This window comes from Macrobrachium nipponense, chromosome 22 (assembly GCF_015104395.2).
Source record: "Macrobrachium nipponense isolate FS-2020 chromosome 22, ASM1510439v2, whole genome shotgun sequence".
Classification (NCBI taxonomy): domain Eukaryota; kingdom Metazoa; phylum Arthropoda; class Malacostraca; order Decapoda; family Palaemonidae; genus Macrobrachium; species Macrobrachium nipponense.
In genome coordinates, this window is record NC_087213.1 from 5,548,069 (window position 1) to 5,560,527 (window position 12,459).

General features: G+C 37.1%; 1 protein-coding gene across 1 annotated transcript; it reads left to right on the top strand.

The window, feature by feature from the left end:
- Positions 1 to 70: 70 nt before the first annotated feature.
- Positions 71 to 10,160, top strand: LOC135198458 (ribosome-recycling factor, mitochondrial-like). Its single transcript, XM_064226019.1, has 6 exons — positions 71 to 167; positions 3,206 to 3,447; positions 6,870 to 7,010; positions 7,760 to 7,970; positions 8,533 to 8,692; positions 9,852 to 10,160. Exons 2-6 carry the CDS (start codon positions 3,219 to 3,221, stop codon positions 9,936 to 9,938), a joined length of 828 nt encoding a protein of 275 aa, XP_064082089.1. The 5' UTR covers positions 71 to 167; positions 3,206 to 3,218; the 3' UTR covers positions 9,939 to 10,160.
- The last annotated feature ends 2,299 nt before the right edge of the window (positions 10,161 to 12,459 follow it).

The window sequence follows — 12,459 nt, forward strand, 5'->3', positions numbered from 1 at the left end:
TTTTTATATAATTTATTTTTCTCTACTAAGAATTATAGGAAACCGTCCCATGAAAACATAATACCTCTTCTTCTCAATTCTAAGAACAGAATTGAAGAGTTTTGGGTTGTAATAACAGGTGTTACCTTGTTGATTAAAGTGCCATACTTTGGCTACGTAGTTAAACTGTAAGTCATTATTAATATTAAATGATCTGCACCTTTCATGGATGCTTTGTAGTCATAGCCTAATCCATGCTTAGGTCTGTCGCAAATTTGGGTGTTGACGCTCGCTAAGCTTCTTTTTGTCGTTTAGACTACCGGTTCATACCTAGGTATAAAAAGAGATTAAGCAAGCATGTTGTACAAGGAACCATACAAGGGTTGCCTTTGGTGGTACAGTTTTCTTGGAACAAATTTAGAGTAAGAGGCAAGTGCTACTGTAATATGCCTACTTAGCTCCCTAGGTATTTCATGAGGAATAGCTACTAGGTATACCTAGGTACTAGGTACCTAGGGTAATTCTGAGAATACTATAGTAGTAGGTATATGACTTAACCAGGATTACCTTTACCTAACCTAACCTTGGACACCTTTCCCTACCATGGAGGGGTTGGAAACTCATCCCCCAAGCGCCTCAGTGGCGTGGTTGGTTTGGTGTTTGCTTCTCACCTCGGTGGTCGCAGGTTCGATTCTCGGCCATTCCATTGAGAAGTGAAAGATGTGTATTTCTGGTGATAGAAGTTCACTCTCGACGTGGTTCGGAAATCATGTAAAGCCGTTGGTCCCATTGCTGAATAACCACTGGTTCCATGCAACGTAAAAACACCATACAAACAAACAAACAGACTCATCCCCCAATCCCCAAGTCAAATGTAACCCTTCACTCTGCATTCTAACTACCTATTAGGCCATTATTGCATTTTTGACCTGAAAATATTTCCCTATGTTTCCATGTATGCTATGAATGTTATGTTTGTCACAAAAATATGAATAATTCCTATACCTATTGTACAATTTATGTAGAATAGAGGAAATACTAGCTACTGTGTAATAGTACAGAGTTCAGTACCTATAAGACCCTATCCCTCCAAAATTTTTGATGTGTCAAGCACTCCTCTGTGGTAAAGCACTGCTTTGTTGATTTCTGCACCTTAGCAGAAATCAGATCTTAGGTACACATAGTACTTGTTTTTTCAACAAAAATTTATGGTTTTGGTCTCATCTTGGAACCAAATAATATTAATTTATTGTTGTATAAGCGAATCCCACAGGAAAATGATAGTCAGAAATCCAAGCGCTTTCGTCTTTACTAAGACATTGTCAAGGAGCTAATGAAATACAATTGGAGAGAAAGGTCTCAGGTACACAACAAGATCAGAATACCAGATGGTTAATTGTCAAAAGGGTAGATTAAAAGACATAATCCAGGATTATCAGATATCACACGGTCACAAACCTAAACAGATTTGACCTTAACCGAAATTACAAAGTATCTTTACAGTCCAAAACATGTAAAAACTGAATATATTAATTTTGTTGCTTATATTTATCTACAACTTTTTTCATTATGAAAGCATCAAGTTTAAATAAACCAAGTCTTAAATTTAGAACATTTCTATTATTTGACTTGATGAAACAAGATTCAATTAGTATATTCCTTTTAACTGTGTCATTACATGGGATTAAGGCTCATGCTTGACTCCAGTTAATAGGATGGTCTAAATCTCTCATATGTACGAATAATGCATTCGATATTTGCCCAGTTCTCACAGAATATTGATGCTCTTTGAGACGTTGTGAAAGAGACTTACCGGTCTGTCTGTAATAGACTTTATCACAATTTTTGCAAGGAATTTCATATATGCAGCCTGGAAGATCTTTAGGAGAATTTTTTATTACTAAGCTCTTGACATTAATATTACTGAAAACAACATTTAGTATGTTAAAAAGCTTTAAAATTCTAGGAATATCTAAAAACCTTTCATCATAGGGTAATTTTAGAATGTTATGCTTACTAAATTCAAGTTTGTCATTAGTTGAATAAAATGTTATTCAACTAATGACAAACTTGAATTTAGTAAGCATAACATTCTAAAATTACCCTATGATGAAAGGTTTTTAGATATTCCTAGAATTTTAAAGCTTTTTAACATAAATGTTTTCAGTAATATTAATGTCAAGAGTTTAGTAATCAAAAATTCTCCTAAAGATCTTCCAGGCTGCATATATGAAATTCCCTGCAAAAAGTGTGATAAAGTCTATTACGGACAGACCGGTAAATCTCTTTCACAACGTCTCAAACAGCATCAATATTCTGTGAGAACTGGGCAAATATCGAATGCATTATTCATACATATGAGAGATTTAGACCATCCTATTAACTGGAGTCAAGCAAGAGCCTTAATCCCATGTAATGACACAGTTAAAAGGAATATCATTGAATCTTGTTTCATCAAGACAAATAATAGAAATGTTCTAAATTTAAGTCTTGGTTTATTTAAACTTGATGCTTTCATAATGAAAAAAGTTGTAGATAAATATAAACAACAAAATTAATATATTCAGTTTTTACATGTTTTGGACTGTAAAGATACTTTGTAATTTCGGTTAGGGTCAAATCTGTTTAGGTTTGTGACCATGTGATATCCGATAATCTTGGATTATCTCTTTTAATTTTTACCCTTTTGACAATTACCCATCCGGTATTCTTGATCTTGTTGTGTACCTGAGACCTTTCTCTCCAATTGTATTTCATTAGCTCCTTGACAATGTCTTAGTAAAGACGAAAGCGCTTAGATTTCTGACTATCATTTTCCTGTGGGATTCGCTTATTTATGAAGTCACGTGCATCTACTGTGATTTTTTAAGCTTATTGTTGTATATATAGATAAAAATTTAAAATTACTTCCCTACTTTTTGTAATAATAATTTTCAATTTCTATATATACAATTTATACATTCTTTTTACAAAATAAAAAAAAGAAATACCATAGATTTTCTTTCAGGTGATTTATAAATTAATGCTATTTATTCCAGTTATGACATATAAGAAAATGGGAAGTTAGGAGATAAAGGTAAATTACATTTCCCAGTGCTACCCAACAGCAAAATATTTACAGATAGTCTTACATTTTATTTTTACAGATGACATCGTATAATGTTATTAGAATCTCAAATGGTTAATCTGTGTTATTGGTAAAGCTTAACAATTTGTTTCTTTACAGGAGAGGCTGCATAATGTTCTGGTTAAGGAGTGCACCTGTTAGCAGAATGTATAGCTACCAAGTTTCTTCGTACTTAAGTAGAATGCTTGGATGTCTTCCTGCATCAAGTCTCTCCCCGGGGGAAAACAGGCAGCTCACAGTCTTAAGCCAACATGAAGCAAACATTACAAGGGCCTTTCCTAGTATCACTTTCCAATGCCAAGTGCGATATTATGCCAAGGGCAAAGACAAAAAGGGAAAAGGTGGGTATTTTTAATGCAGATCTTACTTCAAGTTGTTCTCTTTAGAGGAGCACTCCTGACAGTGTGCTTTGTAAGACACTTACTGGTACCAAAGGTTCTTTGCAGCATCATTTAAACCTGGCTTCATTCCTATCCAATTTAGACTATCCGTGTTCCCTTTGCCTCTGTCTATTAAGTTGTCTAACCTCTTAAATTTAACCCTGCTCCAATTTTCATCTCTTTTGAAAGCACATCCTTTAAGTGACCTCTATGAGCCTTGAAATATGATGCTGTGATCATAACTAATAGTATATAATACATATGATATGCAGTGTTGTTGAGAAAAGTACGTGGATCACTCTTCAATACAAATAAAGACAGCCTGCAGATTATCAGATACCAATGGTGTGTCGTCCATACCTCCAGCAGAGGTAAAGTTCATGGTCCTGATTAAACTATTTATGCTACGTTACAATTTAGTGTTATGCAATGCAGTATGATGTGACAACGTACTTCAAAATTATCTAGGTTATTATTAAGGCTGTTGGAGTCAGATCATAATGCAGTACTTGCTTCCCTTGAGAGCAAGCCAAGAACTGCTAAGGTTACCAGGACCAAGTCAGCCATGCTATTTTTCTTTTATTCCATTTCATTTTTCACAGTTCTTAATTAAACATATCTTCTAATAGTTGAAAGTGTGCCTAACATAACATTAACCTGAACAGAAATTGTTCTTAATAAAAACCATATACAGTGGAACCTCAGTTTTCGTGGGATTTGGTTTTTGTAGACTTTTTCTGACAAAATTTTGTCTTGGTTTTCGTATGCTTCCTTGGATTTCGTACACTCGGAAATGCCCACCACATGACTAGGCCCATACCGAGCGCCCAAACAAAGCATCCCATGTTCTCTCATTCTCGTGACCCACTCTGCTTTTGTGTTCACTGTTTTTCAAGTGCAACTGCTAAATAAGCCATAAAAGGGGCAAAGAAAGTTCCAAGCGGCAGCCCTTCTGCAAAAATGGCAGGAAACTACAGAATTTAAGAAAGAACTCGTAGCAAAGTGTTGTAGGGTGTTGCATGCCAATCATAGTAAGAAAATGCCTACAAGTGCTACTGTTAGTGAATCTAAGGCCAGCAGAGGCTAGTTTGAAAAATTCAGAAAAAGAACGGGCATCACATAATGTGCCTACTTCAGTGATTAAAGACATGTTTGCAAAGTGGAGGAATGATGTAAAAGATTTTGTGGAAAATTATCATCCCAACAAAGGTGTTGTAATCTGTGTCTCCAACATCTTTAATGACAATGCTGTGTACCACTTTAGGCGAATTTTAGAGACCCCAGAAACAAATGTCTCTGGACAATTTTGTTGTGCAACAGGGGTCCAGTGATTCTCAAGCTGGTCCTAGTGCCAGTAAAAATCAAAGAGGGGAAGTAACCCCAGATAGGTCTTGATACCTGAAATCCTTCTGGAGGGGGACTTCCCTTCTAAACAATAACCTCTCCTCCTCCTTCTCCCCTTCTCTCCATCTTCCATATGCTAACAAGAGTCTTCCATGAAGGTAAGAGTGATGTTAAATATTCACTGTTTGTGTCATTATTCACTTATATTTATTAAATATTTTTCATTGTTTCCTGTATGTAAAAATGCTGAAATTTTCAGTTGATAGAAATTAGGTAACCACATGCCACTGGTGGCATTTCCATGTAAAGGTACTAATTAAGATTGCTGTCTCTTTACTTTCTCAGAAATCATCATTCTCTAGATTTGTTCTCTTGTACAATTTACTAGTGCCAAACCAAATTTTTCAAGAAAGCCCAATTTTTTTTTTTCTTTTAAAGACAGATGCATTATGGTACAGGTATTGATACATAGTTTAAAATATTGTACAGTTAGAAAAGAGTTCGTTTTTAGTCTGAGAAATTTAGATATTTAAGAATTTCTTTAAAGTAAATACAGTAAGTATATTTATGTACTCTATAGCTTTCAACTTACAATATACATTTGTTTGTACGAGAATACAAACTGTCATTTTTTATTTAGCAGTAATCCTGTTACTGGCTGAAAACAGTTGTTGAACCTCAGTGACAAGCCAGTTAATTTTGGAAGGGGATCGTGTGACAGGGTACTGCCCATTCCCACTTATCAGAAATCCAGTCATTTTTCTTTGATGATAGACTTTTGCTGACGGACTTTTGCAAATGCATCTTCACAGCTGTTGGAGCCTCGTCTTTCAAGTTTTTTATCTGTTGGTGATTGTTTTTAAAATTTTTATGCTTAATTTATCACCTGTTCATCCAATACTGTTCAGGCTTTCCATCCATTCATAACCAGGAGTTATGATGTAAACTCTGCTTGTGGTTGCCCCAGTAGGGGTATTGGTCTCCCCCCATGAGATACTTGCATATGCTTGTGAACTGTGAATGCCCGTGTCTTTAATGCTGATTGCTTCAGAAATGACTAAGGAGTTGATAAAGTGCCCCAAAACAATGAGGCCTACCCTTGGCGATCAGAGGAACCTATTGTTTGCTGCCTTTTAATTTTGGGGGGCTGGGAATCATTAAGCATTGGCTGGGGGCTATGCTGCTGCTTTTACTTGTGAGGTCAGTGCATTTAACCATTTCGATGCTGTTGGTGTTTGTGTTGGAGAAACCCTCATGATTTCTCTGCCTGCTGAAGGTAGTCTTGGACTTCATCTGCTACAAGCCTTGACCACCTCCCTGGAAGTTGCAGGAGGGAAAAATAAAACTTCTTCCTCCTCATCCTCTGTAGGAAGGCTAAGAGGCTTTGGAAGAAGTTCTCTCACAAGAATCTGGCCAAGCTTTACATGAATGTTGCTCTCTACTGAAGAAAGATGATGGCATGAGCTCACACTCATTTGAGCTTACCACAGAAGCCATGGTTAACATGGAGGTCCAAGTGCAAACTCTTGACCATATGTATGTCTTTCGATTCTTCTCAAGAGAGAAGATTGTGTCCTAGACTTTTGTCATGCTGCTGAAGCCTTTCTGGAGCTTCAACAAGGAGAGTCAGCTTTTTCTCATAGGTACCAAGTGTCCAGATTTTATGAAACCTATCCACGATGACTAAGGGTACACATATGCCCTATTACTATTACATGAAACGTGTCCAGATAGACTGAATTTCAACAGTTGAGTGAGCTAGTAGTACCCTAACCGCCTTGAACTTGCACGCTGTGAGCTATACATTGTTACCAAGCTTCAATGGCCAGACCAAATTTTGCCAAAGGTATGTCTGTATAAAAGACCTCTGGTTTGTATATCTAGGAACAGTGCAGATTATTGTTTGTACATCTAGGAACAGTGAAAATTTTTTAGTTTTATAGGGGATATATGACATCAAAACATGTACTATTATAATATAGTGTGTATCACATGAATAAAAAGTCCTTATTATAACTCTCATTATTCATTGTTTCCAGGAAAACAAAGCAAGGTTCATGTTTCAGATGAAGAAATGACAGAAGTGGTTAATGTATCTCAGCTAAGAGAACAGTTTGCCAACATAATAGAAAAGCTGAAAGAAGAGTACATAAAGAATCTCACTCTGAGGACTGCCATTGGTAAGATTTCAAACCTTTGAGCATCATGTTGTTGCATGAATACAGTACATATACTGTACTGAAGTATCTTTTCCTTGGTTAGTTTTTATTTGTTTGGACACAGTATTGAAATTAAACTCTGTGTAAGGCAGTCAAGCATCGAGATATTTTTTTTGTTTGAAACCTTATGTTACCATAAATACTTTGGTATTAGAGTATTTTTTACCCTTTGAAATCTCCCATTACTCTTTTTTACAATTATGTTTTAAAATGTCTTTTTTTTTAAGTAGAACATTATAATATAAGTACTATACTTTTTTATGTCATTGGTGGGTGAATATTTTTACTTTTTAGTTAATACTGTAATCTCAGTGTACTATGATTTTACCAAACTTTTTCTTTTAAGTAGAGAATATGAATGTCATGTCAGTTCCCAGATCAGTACACATTCTAATTTCGCAGTATTGTTTTCTGTTATGAAGATATATCAATACAGAGGAATTATAAAGCTCAGTATCAGAGAGTAAACAGGTTGCAGCATCAGTTAATTATTATTATTTAATTTAACAAGACCATCAAGTCATATTTCTACTTATAAAGTGAAAATTGGAACAAAATCAGCATGAGTAAGTTGGATAAATATGGTGAAAATTGCAATAAGGTGAACTTGAGAAAGTTGGACAGCCAAGTAGGAAGAGATTAAAAAAAGCAATACAGTTGAACTTGTCACATATTTTGGATATCTGTTTTTAAAAATGTAAGGTTTTCAGGTGGTATCGAAACTCTTCCAGTTGAATTAGAAGGAGATAAATACCCACTGAACGAAGTTGCCCAGGTTTCTCGCAAATCTCCACAGATGCTGATTATTAATGCAGCAGCTTTTCCACAGGCAACTGTTGGAATAATCAAAGCAATCAGGGAGTCAGGAATGAACCTTAATCCACAACAAGAGGGAACTACAATTTATGTTCCTGTACCAAAGTAAGTAGAGCCAGGCATTCATAATAGTCCTAATTGAATACAAAATTTTACTTTGCATATTATCCAATACAGTTCTTCATAGGCACTGTGCATTTTTGATACATCTACAGTAAATTCAGATGATTTGCAAGTGTAAAATTTGTGTATTTAACTTCCGCTAAAATGAGTTATTTTGTGGCACACATGGTTGTATATTGATAAGAGTATTCTCCAGGTTCTGTTGGAGGAAAATACTGGTCCTCCAGCATTCATTAGATATCAACCTGCTGGAAATTTGGTTTTCCAGGTAACTAGTAGATTTCATGTAACTATCAAACTGTAAGGCAGTTCCTTAGACTATTATTGTGGATAATGTCATTCCACAGTTCCTGTTAGAGATTTACCAGTTTTGCCTCTTCAAAGGCCTTTAAAATTTCCATAACCTAATGTTTGCATGTTATCCAGTATATGAAACTTGTTTATACTGAAGTGGTCTTAAGTTCATAAATGAATTCTCTAAGAGGAAACATTTTTAAATTGTGATTAGCTATAATACTGGTTTGTAATACTATTTTCCTTTCAGAGTGACCAAAGAGCACAGAGAGAATCTGGCTAAAAGTGCCAAAACTTTATGTAATCGATGTAAAGACCAGTTGAGAGACACACAAAATAATTTTATTCGAAAAGTCCGAAATAAAGAAGGCCAGGTTTCCGAAGACCTTATTTATAATGTCCAGTTAAAGGTGAGTTTTTTCAGCCTAAATTACCTTGCTACTCTAGATTTTGGATTTCCCCTTTCAGGACGTGAACATTGAAAAACTATAAATCCTTTAAGGAAGGAGGATCCTTACTGTAGTAAATATTATAAGAATGCAGTAAGTTTCCTTTTTTTATACAAAATAAGGCAGTCCCCGGGTTATGACAGACTCGGCTTATGACGTTCCGAGGTTAAGGCGCTTTTCAATTATATTCATCAGAAATTATTTCCATTGTTACGACGCATGTTCCAGGGTTAAGACGCCCACAACGCTGATCTGGCAGAAGAAATATGACACCAAAAAGGCAAAATAATCAATATTTGAAGGTTTTTTTGATGAAAAGTGCTATAAGAATGCAGTTTACATTGTTTAGAATGGACCCAAAGCATTAAAAGTAAGGTTTTCTTAGGATTTTTTATGATGTTCCGGCTTACAACGATTTTTGGCTTACAACACGTCTCAAGAACGGAACCCCCTTTGTAACCCTGGGACTGCCTGTATGCTGTAATGATAATAAAGCCTTTAGTGAGGTACTGTAAATTTTTTCACATTTTTTCCAGGTGAAGGAAACCTAAAAAACTAATATAACTTACATTACACTAGTGTTCCCCCATATTTGCGGGGGGGACGGGTACCAGACATTCCCGCAAATCGCTAGAACCTGTGAATAGTTGAAACCCCAATAAAAGTTTAACATTGCCTATTTTATTAGTTAAAACTCGAGAAAAACCCAAAATTAGAACCCACAAACAGTTGGAACCCCTATAAAAATGCTTAAAATGGCCTATATTTGTTAGTTAAGACTCAAGGGAAACCCATTATAAATTTTTATACCTGGTTTTTTAAATAGTTTCATCACAAAAAGTGCATTTTATGATGAAATTGATAAGAAGAAAAAAAAGGAATTTGTCGATATTTCTCATGGAACAATACCGCGAATAGGTGAATTTCCCGTGAATAATGGGGGGAAATGTTTCAGAGAGAAATCCGCAAATGCGAGTCCGCGAATCCAGAGAACGTGAATTAGGGGGTGCCCACTGTACGTATATGTTCCAGAGAGAAAAAAGCGAGTTTGGGGGTTTCACTGTATATAAATACTATGTCACAAAAGACCTAGCATTTAATGTATTACTTTTACCTACAGATTCGAGAAATAGCTGATGATCACATGCAAGATGCAGAAAAGCTTATGGCAGCAAAGCAGAAAGAGTTATTGAAGACAAGTTCATAGTGTAAGGAGACATTTAATTTTTTCTTTTGCATACAGCATGATTATAATATATACAAAGAATTGTTAAAATGTAGGATTTTTTCTGTAAAAATTGACAGTTCATGTTTTGGACACATTGAGTAATATCATTTCGACCCTCCTACAAAGATTATCAGATTTGAAAAATTATAGGCATTTGGTGTAAGACTTTTAATAAAACTTACCTTAAAAGGTTGAATTGTATATGACTTTCTCTTCTCTTCTAAGCACTTCTTGTCATATTGCAGTGTAGTTTTAATATTCAATATAAACCTGAATGGGATGTTCAACCTACAGAAATATGTTAAAGTACAGAATTTATAGTCAATGAAAATACATCATTTTTAAAAAATATACCAAATTTCTAAACTAATTTGTATTTTTCATAACTAACAAACCTGAGGTCTTAACATTAGGATTTACTAGCGCCAAGCTGGAAACCGGTAGAAATTAAAAAATTACATTGGTGAGATCCAGGGGGGACTAATGGCATCTATACCAGGTCACGGGGGCATTGTATACCCAGAATGCCCACGGCTACCTGTGACCCATCAGTTATATTTCTAACCCAGTTTAGACTGCTAGAGGGGTGGTTCGAGTGGGCCTTTAACTGTTAAGACCTCAGGTTTGTTAGTTATGAAAAATACAAATTAGTTACAAATTTGGTATTTGTTCATACACGAAACAAAACCTTCGGTCTTAACATTAGGATAGACTTACTATTGGAGGGAGGTAAGTCTCTACAACTGACTGGGAGTTTGCCACCTTATCCATTTCCGAATATATAGGGAAATTCTAAGAGAATGGACAATGAACCTAGGACCAAAGATATAAGCGGATCTATTGGTTTTCTCCCACTGGGTGTAGATACCATTCTACTGTTTACTCTTGTCCCTTGCAACTGGATCCACCTTCACCCCTCTTTTCCCTATTATCCGAAGGGGTGTGTTGCTACTGAAAAGTATATCATCAGCTAAGATAGCTTCACAGTATGGCTGACCATCTCACCTGCATCTAGTCCATTCCAGCACATGACGGTACTCTCCTTCATATTGCCGTAGTTAAAGGAGTAGGAAGAAAGTAGTAAAGAAAAAAAGACCAGTCATCCCATTCATTCTACTTTCATACCTTCATCTTAGACTAGACGCCAACTGACCCGCCAGGGGCACTGGATGAACTATATCACTTGTTGGGCCGCCACCACTGCGACCAAGGAAAAGGTGTCCAAGGATCTATGGGCAACATCTTTCAAATAAAATGAGGTGAAAGTTGTTTGGCGCTTCCCACACACCAGCTTTCAGAATTTTATCCACAGACATGTTCTTCTTAAATGCCAGGGAAGCACTCACACCCCTGATGTCATGAGCTCTAGCTCCCACCTGGCTATCTGACCCTCTGTCTTCTGCCGTATAAGCATCTCTGATCGTCTCCCTTAGCCAAAATGATATTGTATTCTTGGACACTTCCTTCTTGTTCCGTCCTGTACTTACGAACAACCTCTGGCACCCCGGCCTGAGGTGCCTTGTTCTCTTTAAGTACTCCCTTAGTGCCCTGACGGGGCACAGGAGCATCTCAGCTTTGTCGTTGTCTACAAAGTCTGCCAAGGAAGGTATGGTAAAGGAGTCGAATCTGCCGTCTACTATTGTTGGATTTTTGGCCACGAATTCTGGGACAAACTCACATACCATTGATCTCCAACCTCTCGAGTGCTTTATGAGATATGAGAGGCCATGTAGCTCCCCCACCCTTTTGGTTGAAGCCAGGGCCAATAAGAAGACTGTCTTCAGGGTCAGGCTCCTATCCGTGGACTGCCTTAGTGGTTCGTAGGGGGGTTTTGTCAGACTACTCAGTACCTTGGTCAGATCCCAATCTGGGGCTTTTAGCTCCTTTTGGTGGGCATGACTGTCAAAGCTCCTCATCAGCATGGCCAACTCCCCATGAAGACGATATGTCCACTCCTTTCATTCGTAAGACTGAGGCTAGAGCCGCCCTGTACCCCTTCACTGCAGATACAGACATAGGTTTTTCTGTTCTGAGATATATCAGAAAGTCTGCTAACTGCTGAATAGTGGTACCGAGTGGAGACACGTTCCCTCTACGACACCAATCACAGTATGCTGACCACTTTCCTTGGTATACTGTTGCAGATGATTTTCTGATATTACCTGCCATCTGAGTTGCTGCTTTCTGCGAAAACCCTCGCTCTCGGAGGAGATACTTGACAGTCTCCACCCGTGAAGCGATAGGGACTTCACCGACTGGTGGTACCTCTCCACGTGAGGCTGACACAGAAGGTTGCTCCATGGAGGTAACTCTCTTGGCACATCTACTAGGAGTTCCAGTAGGTCTGGAAAACCACTCTGCTTTCGGCCATAACGGGGCTACCAGGGTCATCTTGAGGTTCTGAGACTGCATTACCCTGTTCGAGAACCTGACGGATTAGGACAAAAAAATGGAGGAAATGCGTACACGTCCAGATTGTCCCAGGGGTGTTGTAGCGCAT

Coding starts and splice junctions, on each gene's coding strand:
- LOC135198458 (XM_064226019.1), top strand. CDS start 3,219: ATGTTCTGGTTAAGGAGTGCACCTGTTAGCAGAATGTATAGCTACCAA. Junction 7,011..7,759: donor CACTCTGAGGACTGCCATTG/GTAAGATTTCAA, acceptor TAAGGTTTTCAG/GTGGTATCGAAACTCTTCCA. Junction 7,971..8,532: donor ATTTATGTTCCTGTACCAAA/GTAAGTAGAGCC, acceptor TTTTCCTTTCAG/AGTGACCAAAGAGCACAGAG.